General features: G+C 35.3%; 1 protein-coding gene across 1 annotated transcript; it reads left to right on the top strand.

The window, feature by feature from the left end:
• The first annotated feature begins 625 nt into the window (after positions 1–625).
• Positions 626–9,320, top strand: hkdc1 (hexokinase domain containing 1). The gene is made up of 18 exons (XM_067386184.1): positions 626–791; positions 2,069–2,231; positions 2,372–2,520; positions 2,827–2,946; positions 3,120–3,215; positions 3,716–3,815; positions 3,978–4,161; positions 4,578–4,733; positions 4,999–5,232; positions 5,343–5,647; positions 6,031–6,179; positions 6,352–6,471; positions 6,633–6,728; positions 6,974–7,073; positions 7,259–7,442; positions 7,800–7,955; positions 8,219–8,452; positions 8,539–9,320. Exons 1-18 carry the CDS (start codon positions 729–731, stop codon positions 8,687–8,689), a joined length of 2,760 nt encoding a protein of 919 aa, XP_067242285.1. The 5' UTR covers positions 626–728; the 3' UTR covers positions 8,690–9,320.
• Positions 9,321–12,603: the final 3,283 nt, after the last annotated feature.

Genomic DNA, 12,603 nt, shown 5'->3' with positions numbered 1-12,603 from the left:
CTGGGTAATTTTTTTTTCGGGATGAATGATTCAGCGAAGAAGTGAAGTGTTAAAAATGTTTGGTAGATCAACTTGCTCAGTGTTTGCTAAAGGCCCCAGTTAATCTCAGTCTGTTACTATGGTAACCGCATTAGCTGAACGCCTCGGCAACATCTTAATCTTTGAACATTTTCCTTTGGTTTTAGAGCCTGTAATATTGTTTGTGAATGTGTTGCTATAATCATCAGCACATTTAGGTTATGTTTAATACCTTACAGTTACAAACCCAGAAGTCCTGATATCATCTGGGCAGAAATACCCTCTCATTGATCTTGTCAGCGCTGTCCTGGTGACTGCAGATAAGGCATTTAACATGTTTATTCTCACTCTATCTTTCACTTTCTTATGAAGGATGTTTACATACTGAACTCGAACTGAATAGAAAGGATCTTTTTGATCTATTGTTTCGCTCATGATTGTTTTAAGGTGCTCCTGCTGTTTGGAGTGAATCCAAACATATTGCTTGGAGAGACTGGAGAGCAGAGGGGCTGGACGAGGCTTATCCATTAATTATTTAGCCGTGAAAGGGGAGGGAAAAGCAAGTGCACAACTCTGGATTAGTGAAATACAAGCTCAGAAGAAAAGTTTCTCTCAGTCATACTAGAGTCACTCCTGAGAACATCAAATAACTCTTTTCATTAAGCAAATCACATTTTATCTGAAGTCAACACCTGCTTCAGGAAGTCAAGATGTTTGCAGTCCATTTGTTGTCCTTTTACTTCTCAAAGCTCCAGGAGGATCAGATCAAGAAGGTAATTGTTCATAAACCTCTATACTTGTTAAAATGTGTCTTTAGACAAACTTCCCCTCAGAAGATTATTATAATGATAGTTTCTACAAAATAATTCCCTGTATGTCTTGATAAAGTATCTGTTTTTATTCACTTCTCTTTGTTAATGTGTCTGTGATGTTTTCTGTTTTGTGATTTTCTGAACTGACGGTATGAGTCTAACTCTGTCAGTGTATTGTCAGATGTAGCCTGGTGTTGATGATGAATGTGATTTCACCGTGGCCTGTGGAATCATTAACTCCTCTCACACATGCCTTTTGTGGGCAGATAGCAGACCGCATGAGGAGAAAGGACCTTGACCTCCTCATCTGCATTTATTGAACTGATTTTCATCTCCATTAAATTTCACACCTTGTGAGCCGTAATTTAAATAATGACTATTTTGTTGTAGCTTATTGGTGATTGGACTTTTTTTTTTTTTTTTACAAATATTTTTTTTACGTTTTGTTTTGTATGTAATCCCCCATTCTTTCAATAGTTTATGTATGAACTATCTATTATACATTGCCAGTTAAGGGTTGGACACACCTACTCTTTACTGCTCTTAAACCTGCTCTTTATTATTACTCTTTACTAAGTCATCAAAGCGATAAAATAACAAATGGAAGGATAGGAATTATAGGGAGCAAAGGTACATCCTGGGATGCTTTTTAAGCAGTAAAGGATGGAGTAAAAGAGTTCCTTTCCAGCTAACAAAAACGTGTTCAAAGAACATTTTGTTAACATTCCCATTAAATAATGAAATTGTTATTTCTAATTGTTTTCTAAATGTTCAAAATGACTAGTACTTGAGACTCATTTTATAGCAGTATAAGTTTTATCTCCAGAAACACGCCTAAATTATCTTTCACTATGTCATATAATTGCACTTATCACTGATAGTATTAGTATTATTTTTTGCTTGGTCATTTTATGTTGTCATTCCTTCAGAATGTGTTGAAGTAAATATCATATTTTTGATTTCTCAGTATTTTGACTATTTATCTTTTGTTTACCCATTTATTCAGTCACTTATTCAATTCAATTCAAATTTATTTGTATAGCACTTTTCATAATACATATAATTTCAAAGCAGCTTTATAGAAAACGCATGTCTACATTACTTATTCCCAGAACTTATTCCCCAGTATTTTGTTTCATTGAATGTATGTAATAAGAAAGGGTAAAGTAAACCTTACGTTAGGCAACAGAAGAGAGCTCAAAGCTTGCAGTGTTTGAAATAATTGTGTGTCTCAACAGGTAGACCGATTTCTGTATGCCATGCGCCTGTCAGATGATCAGCTGGCGGACATATCATCTCGGTTTCGGCTGGAGATGGAGAAAGGACTGTCAAATGAGAGCAATGCTGCGGCTGCAGTGAAGATGCTCCCAACGCACGTTTATTCAACACCCGATGGCTCAGGTACATTGACATGACACGTGACTATTGGCTATTTCATGGTTACTACTATAACCATTTTGTAACAAATAGTAAATAAATTAAAATCTGCTAATGTTTAAGATAGATTTACATCTGTTCTGTTTCATATGGCTCCCCTGCAGAGAAGGGTGAGTTTCTGGCACTGGATCTGGGGGGTTCAAAATTTAAAGTATTACAGGTGAAGGTTTCAGAAGATGGAAAGGGGAAAGTCCAGATGGAAAGTGAAACTTTTCCCATCCCTGAAGAGATCCTTAATGGCAGAGGAACAGAGGTGATTAATGTTTCACAAATATGAGTTATAACAATAAGGAATCCATTGCAGATAAGTTGTTTCCAGAGTATTAAACACTGAATAAACTTTGTTGTCAGTTCTCTTAGGTAACTGTTTATGGAATTACTACAAATGCAAATATTGTAATTACATATTTATTCACGCATTGTTCATGTGCATTATACAATGTCAGCTAATCTTGATCTAAGTCACCATAGATAATAACATGAATAAGGGGCAGATTATTCTATTGTCATTTTTAAAACCGCTTTATTAAATGTTTTTAATGTCTCTCTTTTCTTGCAGCTTTTTGAGCATGTGGCAGAATCTTTGAAGTCTTTTCTACAGAAACGCCACATTAATCACAAAAGAAAACCTCTCGGCTTCACCTTCTCTTTCCCATGTGCGCAGTCCAAAATAGATGAGGTACAACTGAACTCGGACATGTTTATATAAAATTTATATAAAATAAAGTTTTAATTGGTTCTCAAGTCATTGAGAAATTGAGTGGATGTTCTTGTTAATAAACCAGTGAAATGGAAGAATAAGACATTCATATCAGCTGATCTCACTGACACATTTTGTTTGTGTTGACACAGGGTGTCTTACTGTCATGGTCAAAGAATTTCAAGGTTAGAGGTGTCCAAGGGACCAATGTTGTGCAGTCATTACGGAAAGCCATTCGAAAAGTTGGGGTATGAATACCATTTTCTTTGCTCATCATTTCCAATGAACAAAATAAAGTAGAAACCAACTGGTGCTACTCCAAATAGAAGTCATAACACAGTGGTCAGCTGGTATTGGTGATTAATGTTCATGACTTCTAAATGATACGGTCACGTTTGCAAAATTTCACAGGCAAAAAACTCCCATTGTCTATTATAAATTATAAATAGTGATATATATATATATATATATATATATATATATAATATTTGGTTTTATCAAAGTGATAACATGTACTTACACGATGAGAAGAACCTAAAACACTTTATAACCTGCATACATTGACCTCTGACAAATCAGATGGATTCTGTAACTTCTGTAACTTTACTTTTTCAAACTGCGTAGGAATCCTGCACCAAATTTCTTTATTTGAGCTTTGCGTAAAAATGGAAGTCAATGGAATTAAAAGTGTAGTGTGACTGCCTCTTAAGAATCCACAGTCTCCATTTTCTGTTGTGTGTGTGTGAAGGATCTTGATGTGGATGTCCTGGCTATGGTCAATGACACGGTGGGGGCCATGATGACCTGTGGATATGATGACCAGAACTGTGAGGTGGGGGTTATTATAGGTAAGACCTCCCTGGATACTTTTGGACTGGACAATTTTCCCTCAGTAGACTTAAAATGAATTATAAACACAAAAAAAATGTGTTGCTTCAAAAGGTAGAAGACCTCTAAAACTCCTGCAAAAGTGAGAAGGCTTGATTTATTGCCGCAATCTGTTTCCTCAGGTACTGGCACTAATGCGTGTTACATGGAGGAAATGCGACACATTGATCTCGTAGAAGGAGATGAAGGCAGGATGTGTATTAACACTGAATGGGGGGCATTCGGAGATGATGGTGTGCTTGATGATTACATCACAAGTTTTGACCGTGAAATTGATGCCGCCTCAATTAATCCAGGAAAACAGCTGTAAGTCCTTATTGATAGGATTAGATTGCTTTAACACAGGGATATCCAAATCAGGGCCTATGAACCAAAGTTTGATTTGGCCCATCATGCCATATCACAAGAGGAGGGGGGAAATATGGGAAACATGCCATTGAAGCATATCTTCATTTATAATTTTTGCTTTAACATTTTTGTTGTAGAGAATTTAAATGAATTTGATTGAAAATACATTTTAATATAATGTATTTGTATTACGGCAACATTTACTTTCAGCCCTCTATCAAGTTTTGTTTTTGACCCTTTGTAGTATAAAGTTTGGGCACCTCCACACTTACTGAAAGTTATTCGAAATGATGTTTGCACATATCTTTTTTTTTTTTTCTTCCAAGTTTTGTAGTCTAAGTATTAACTTTGTAACTCTGTAAATATGTAACCAGTTTTGAAAAGATGGTGAGTGGGATGTACATGGGAGAGCTTGTGAGACTCATCCTGCTGAAGATGGCCAAAAAGGGTCTACTGTTTCGTGGCCAAGTCAGCGATGCTCTCAGGACAAAGGGAACATTCCAGACCAACCATATCTGCTTGATTGAACAGTAAGATTACATATACACATATAAACTGATATTAGATGGGTTAAAATAAGCAATATATTTTTCTAGCTACGAGGAATTTCTGTAAGTTCTGAATCTTCATGTTTTAGTGATTATTTGAGAATATTAGGAATTTTCCCTGCTAAAAAGATTACAATTCAGCATGAATTTCCATGCTGGCTTAATCTGGATTTTGGTGTTTTGTGATAATCTGGTGCAGGTCTAGATGGGGTTTAAATGTACATATTCTAACTGAGAATGTTTCCAGGTATAAAGGTGGTTTGGAGAACACCAAGGAGATCCTGGAAGACCTGGGACTTAATCCCAATGAAGATGACTGCATCGCTGTCCAGCATGTCTGCACCATTGTGTCCTTCAGGTCAGCTAATCTGGTTGCTGCCGCTTTAGCTGCCATCTTGACACGGATCAGAGAAAACAAGAAGCTGAAGACTCTTCGGACCACTGTAGGAGTGGATGGGACGGTCTACCGAACACATCCACAGTACGTCAATTCACCTTCACACGTAAAACCCAAGGAGGTTTTTAGTATGAAATTGGATTAAAGAAATATGTTTAAAATGCATAATTAAAACTTGTATCTGTATTTTTAAGGTACCCCAAGAGGCTCCACAAGGTGGTCCGCCATCTGGTGCCCGACTGTCATGTTCGTTTTGTGCTGTCTGAAAGTGGCAGTGCAAAAGGTGCCGCCATGGTGACTGCAGTGGCTCAGCGGTTAGCTTCACAACGTAAGGAGATTGATGATACCCTTGCGACCTTCGCATTGAACTCCACACAGCTCCAGAAAGTGAAGGAGAAGATGCGCATGGAGATGGAACGAGGCTTGAAGAAAGACTCCCATCCCACTGCATCAGTCAAAATGCTGCCCACATATGTTTACAGGACTCCAGATGGGACAGGTAAAGGGAAACTGCCTACTTACAGCAATCATGGTGTAAACCATACATCTTTGGGGAGTTATTATTTATTGTTAGCACTATTGTTATTTTTAGCACTGTTATATAATATAATATAATATAATATAATATAATATAATATAATATAATATAATATAATATAATATAATATAATATAATATAATATAATATAATTCATTCTTCAAACTGCTTGTCCTATGTAGGGTTGATGGAATGCTGGAGACCATACATTTTTTTTATTATTATAATTATTTAGATTTTTTTTTGTATATTCAGTAGGAAAGATAAATCTTAAGTCTGAACATGATTATAATTGACACATTAAGACATTTTTTTTATGCCACTGATTGTTGTTACTTTCACAGAAAGAGGAAAGTACCTTGCCTTGGATCTTGGTGGAACCAATTTCCGTGTGTTGGTGGTTAAGATTCGTACCGGTATGCGGAATTCAGTCCGGATGTACAACAAGATTTATGCCATCCCACTGGAGATCATGCAGGGCACAGGAGAGGAGGTGAAACACTATGAACAAAAAAACAATCATTTTGGTGACAAATTAATACATTAGTAACGCATATTTAACATCATTGTACTATATAGGGTCCAGAAATGTATCAGTACAACATTCACAAGTATAATAATACTATTTTAAGCTGACTTAATTTTTTCATTTTTTTTTTTTCTAGTTGTTTGACCACATAGCTCAGTGTATCTCGGATTTCTTGGACTATATGGGGATGAAGAACACTCGTTTGCCTCTTGGCTTCACCTTCTCTTTCCCATGCAGTCAGACAGGTATTGATAAGGTAAAAAAAAAAAAAAAACATCCTCCTTGGGTTATCAGAGGTCACTTCAATTTTCAATATAATTATCATAAAAAGGTTTAAACACCTTAAAACAATCTGTTACAGCACATAGACAAATCTCAACTGATCATCCTTGCCATTTGTATCATCTATTTGTTTAGGGAGATCTGGTCTGCTGGACGAAAGGCTTCAAAGCGACAGATTGTGAGGGCTATGATGTTGTGGATATGCTGAGAGAGGCCATCAAAAGAAGAAATGTAAGGGGAAAGCAAACATTAAATCACTTTTGCACATGACATACTCATTCACTTATAGAGAAGCACCATCATGTTAATGTTCCATTGTCATATAATAAGACAATGCTTATATTTTTTCATAAATAATTATATTGTAGCTTATAATTATCTTATTTGAATGAAACTACAGGTATTTTGTGCTACTGATGTTTGTAATTGGTGTGGTTATGATTTAATTTGTTATGGTTTTAATTTGTTTGTTTCAGGAATTTGACCTTGATATCGTTGCTATAGTGAATGACACAGTTGGCACAATGATGACATGTGCATATGAGGACCCTAAATGTCAGATTGGTCTTATTGCTGGTAAGTATTAATGTATTTCCAAGGTATTTCTGTGGTATTTCAGAGAAGCTGTATGGTAACTGAAAGCCGTGAGGTATGGTAAGCTGTGAGGTAACAACCTCACTGCTGATTATAAACCAACACACAGAAAAAAAAAAACATTACAGTATGCAACATGTCAACACGTATGCTTCTCAACTCTGCAGGAACGGGCAGTAATGTGTGTTACATGGAGGAGATGAAGAACATCGAGTTTGTGGAGGGTGATGAAGGGCAGATGTGTATAAACACTGAGTGGGGAGGATTTGGAGAAAATGATAATATTGAGGACATCCGGACCAGATATGACCGAGAGGTGGACGGAGGCTCACTTAATGCAGGAAAACAAAGGTAAAGATTACCATTTTTAGACAATTTAGACAGTGATATTATTTTACGATTGTTGTCTGAACAGTTGTGCTAGACAAATGCAATGCAGATTTTCTCCATTTGTCCACATGGAGGCAGTATACTATCAAGATTTCCTTAAAGCAGAGGAAGTTTTAGCAAACTGTTGTAATGGCATTTAAATAATTAAAAATTAAATTTTTTTGTGACTATATTTTATTTATTTTAAATTAATTTAACATTAATTTAATAATAAATTATTATTATTAAGAAGAAAAAGAGTAATATATAATATATATTAGGCCTTGAGAATGTGTCAGGTTTTCCAAATATAATCTAATGTTATCCTCTCATTTACAGGTTTGAAAAGATGACCAGTGGGATGTATTTGGGAGAGATTGTAAGGCAGATTCTCATTGATCTCACAAAACGCGGTCTTCTGTTTCGTGGTCGCATTACAGAGAGACTGAAGACCAAAGGCATCTTTGAGACCAAGTTTCTCTCACAGATTGAGAGGTATATTAACCGTCTCTGACATAGAATATATTGGTCACATGACTGAGCTCAGCTTCCCAAATATTTTGGCATCTACTGTCATTTTTACCTTTACAAAAATCTTATATTAGAGGCGTACTTATTATCTCATATTAAAGTAACTTATTCATGAGCTTATTCATACATGTATACATATACATATACTGTACATATATATAAAAATATAATAATGTAACATAATGTACTTAATTTGACCATTGCTTTGTCTTCATCCATTTACTTAGTGACCGTTTGGCACTATTGCAAGTGAGGTGCATTCTGCAGAGTCTAGGCTTGGATGGCACATGTGATGACAGTATTATTGTGAAGGAAGTGTGTGGAGTCATTTCCCGCCGAGCAGCTCAGCTCTGTGGTGCAGGAATGGCTGCTGTTGTAGACAAAATCCGAGAGAACCGTGGACTAGAGCATTTGGAGATTACTGTGGGAGTGGACGGCACCCTTTACAAGTTACATCCACAGTAAGTAAAGATTAGCGGAACATTTACTTATATTGGATCAGTGTTGGATTCATATCCTAAACTTGACATGTTGCTTTTCGTGACAGCTTCTCCACGATCTTAAAGGACACTGTCAGAGAACTTGCTCCCAATTGTAAGGTGGATTTCATCCTATCAGAGGACGGCAGTGGGAAAGGGGCGGCCCTGATCACAGCTGTAGCACGACAGCATCATATAGAGAAACAAGAACCTCAATAGATGCTCAGACTGGGTTTCTCTGAGTGCTGCTTTTGGTGTTTTAAGAGTACAGGGTTTCTATAAGTAATTATATAGATTTATCAAATTATGGCTTTAATGAAATCTCACTTGTTTGCAGATTGCATATAAAATTATATTTGCTTTTTTTTTTTTTTTTTTTTGCATATAAAATAAGTGCATTCAGGGACATCGACAGAGATGTTCATTTATTACTTTTTTATTATTATTGTTTTTAATGTATTGATTAGTGCAATAAATATTGCTTTTACGATCACTGTGTTCAGCATCGTTTCACTCTCACTGTACATTGGCTCTTTGAAGGCCTTTTTTCTTGTTGTCCTTTTGTTCAGACTCAGTGAGCGGTTTGCATGGGCAGTCAGAGTGAAAGACTCACAGAGGCCAAACTAAAGGGGGCGGTGGCTGTGTGCAATGGAATGTCACGACAGAATGTTGCTCTAGTGCTCTGTGATGCTGTTTGAGAAGCTTGGAGACCAAACACCTATATTAAATCAGGAGCTGATACTGTACTTTGAAAAGCAATGTTTTTATTTGACTAGTAGAGCCAAATTAGAGTAAAGATTTTTTTTTTAGATTGTGAATTAGATTTTAGAAATTAATACTTTTATTCCAAAACGATGCATTAAATTGATCAAAAGTGACATTTGTGATGTTGCAAAAGATTTCTGTTTCAAATAAAGTCTGTTCTTTTCGAACTTTCTATTCATCAAATAATCCTGAAAAAAAAAATGTAGCACAGGTTCCACAAAAATATTAAGCAGCACAACTTTTATCAACATTAATAATAAGAAGAAATGTTTCTTGAGCAGCAAATCAGCATATCACAATGATTTCTGAAGGATCTTGTGATTGCCATCACAATTTTAAAAATATATCGACATAAATTAAGAGAATTTTAAATTGTAGTAGTAATTCATAATATTATGGTTTTGGATTTTTGATCAAATAAATGTAATGATCAAAAAAGATTTTTTTCAAACACATTTTTAAACAAAATCCTACTGACCCCAAACTTTTGAAAGTTAGTTCTTCAAAATTTCTTTTGTGTTGCAAAAAGAAATAAATTCATATAGTTTTGGAACATGAGGTTGAGTAAATGACAGAATTTAAATTTTGGGGTGAACTATCCCTTTAAGTATATGTTATTTTAACAAATTCTATCTATGTTGACAACAGCAAAGTTGTAAAAATGCTACATGTCTATATATATCACTATGTAAGATTAAAATATTTTTTGACATTTTCAAAAAGTGATTTAATAGATCCATGTGGGGTAACATTAGCACATTTCTCTTTTGTGTTCACTAATTTAAGCTTCAAGGGATTTAACAAAGCAGTTAAATCAGGCCAGCTCCTCATCACAAATCCTCATGGAGCAGGAAGGGAAAAGTTTACTCATCGTAATCCTTCCCGCTAATGCTAATTAGCTTCTCTGCTGAACAACAGTATGCTGGCGCTAGTAGCCATGCACACCAGCACGTCACCATATACCTGCACAAACTAGCATGCGTGCACACGTTCACATGCAAGCTTTACATGTTGTAAGTGTATACACTTCTTAGATTAGCTAAGTTGTCTAAGCACAATTTAAGTCACCTAAGGGTAAAATGGTAAATTTAGCATAATAATAATGAAAGAGACAATTCTCTGATAACATTAATTACACTCTTGATAAAATAATTACATGCTGTGGCATATTCTCTCTCAAGAAATATGCATAGTTGACCTCTGTACATTAACTTGATGTAAGAAAAAATAAATATATATATATATTCCATATTAGTAAGTAAAATATCAAAAGGACAAGTTGAGAAACAGTCCTTACAACTGGACCCTTCTCAGTGCGGTGGCATTGTTGGGTTATGTAAGAGCATATATTTAATCCAATTTGATCTCAAGAAGCCAACTAGTTCAGCTGACAGAGATTCTCTCTCACACTTTATAGAGTAACCTACCTGCCTTCAGATATGGAAAGTGATAAGGTGACTGAAACGTTCTACGTCCTGCATCTATGAAGGTAAAATAACTGTATTTAGAGAACATTTTGTTCTGTTTGTTTTCTTAACAATGTTCTCCCAGGCCCTGTAAATTTAAGCAAAAGCCCTATGTTAATATATTGAGTTGTACATTATATAAATTGTTTATTTGTCATTCCTGACATATATATGTATATACAGTAAAATAACAAATCATTTATCCAGGTCCACAGAGCAAATTCCAGACAGATTAATGACAATTATTTCTAAGCCTAATGCTTTTTATGTTAGTGTAAACCATGATCATTTCTTTGACCCTTGGACCCCAGAGGATGTGTTTTGCTTCTCTTCAGTAAAAAAAAAAGAAAAAAAGTGCAGGTAGAACAAGACAAACAATCAGTTTATTCCTGTTCAACTGCATTTTCTGTTGATGACATGGTATAATTATCCCACTTCTAAAAGCATTTTAGAAAGAAGCTGTTAATTAATGTTTTTTCACTAAAATGTCACTATGATGCATCTTACTTCACCATTATAGCTCCACAGGACTGTCTAAAAAAAAAGCTAATCACACTTTGTGCTGATTCTTTAATCATTTTTAGCAAATCTCAGCAGTCAATATACATTTATGAGTACCTCCTATCATAGTACTTCATGTCATATTTTAGGACAAATCATCATCTTATTATAAACAAAAGTATAATGCATTCTGAAAGGATAGTCATAACTCAAAATAAAAATACTATGAAAATAATGTATATCTTATATTTTAGATACTGGTTTGTCCATGCCTTAAAACAAAGAAAATAATTTTGAAAATGAGATGAACTGACTTATACGAAACACTTCTTTTACTGATCTAGATCAACCATTCCTCATTATGAGGAATTGTCTACAAATATTAAAGAACATATATTAAAATGGCTCTAAAGTTCTGTTATATTGGTTAAGATCTCTCACTTTAAACAAATCTGAGCTCTGGTGGTGGTGCCTTTATGACTTTGCTCATTCATGCATGAATATTCAGCCATCAAAGGGTGTTGTTCCCAAGGGGTAGGTCATTTCTGTATATCAGACATTATTTATTATATTTCCGCTGAAACAGACACTAAGTAAACACAAACACTCCCAGCACAATGAGTAAATCTGCCAGGAAGTGATGTCATTGCTCCAGTATGCAAAGTACTTTACTGGCTGGACATTGTTCCCTTGTAAATTAATTATAATGAATGGGAATGGGTGCCATTCAGTGACATTTTTTGCCAGTATGATGCATATCCTGTAAAATATGAACAGCTCTGTTCCAGGAAAACTTATTGTCATGAAGGACTTTGATGTCTTTTATCTGCTGTAAATGTTTCTTTACTGCCACTGGGGACCACTATTTCTATCACTAAAAAAAAAAATCATAAAAGAAATCAAGATCATTAAGAAATCATAATATTGGAGTAGCAAGTTAATTGAAATGTCTCCTAGAATACTTATGATTGAATATAGTCAATGTGTGATATCAAAATTAGCTAAAAAGTCATAATTTTTATTTAACTGTTTGGTGTACAATGTAACACAACATTTCGGTACACTAATGGACAAATATGTGCTAAAATATGTGAAGGTGGCAAAATCTGTAATTTGCATTGCTCCTCTGACGTATATCAGTGAAACTCTGATCTGATTGGCTCTGCTCAAAAAGAGGATGTTGAGCTCTCACAATCACGTGCTTCTGAGAGGGGGGAGGATGGCCGCGTGCCTTGGAGCACGACCCACAATAAGCTCATATGGCCTGTGTTACCATCACCTCAGCCGCTTCCATGGATTTTCCAGTTACCATGAATTCCCACTGTGACATTCCCCTGAGATACCGTAAAATAAGCGTAAAATAATGTAAATGCAACAGCTCCACAATGGCTAAAATCACAT

This window comes from Chanodichthys erythropterus, chromosome 5 (genome assembly GCF_024489055.1).
Source record: "Chanodichthys erythropterus isolate Z2021 chromosome 5, ASM2448905v1, whole genome shotgun sequence".
Classification (NCBI taxonomy): Eukaryota; Metazoa; Chordata; class Actinopteri; order Cypriniformes; family Xenocyprididae; genus Chanodichthys; species Chanodichthys erythropterus.
This window is presented reverse-complemented; position numbering and strand designations above follow the sequence as displayed.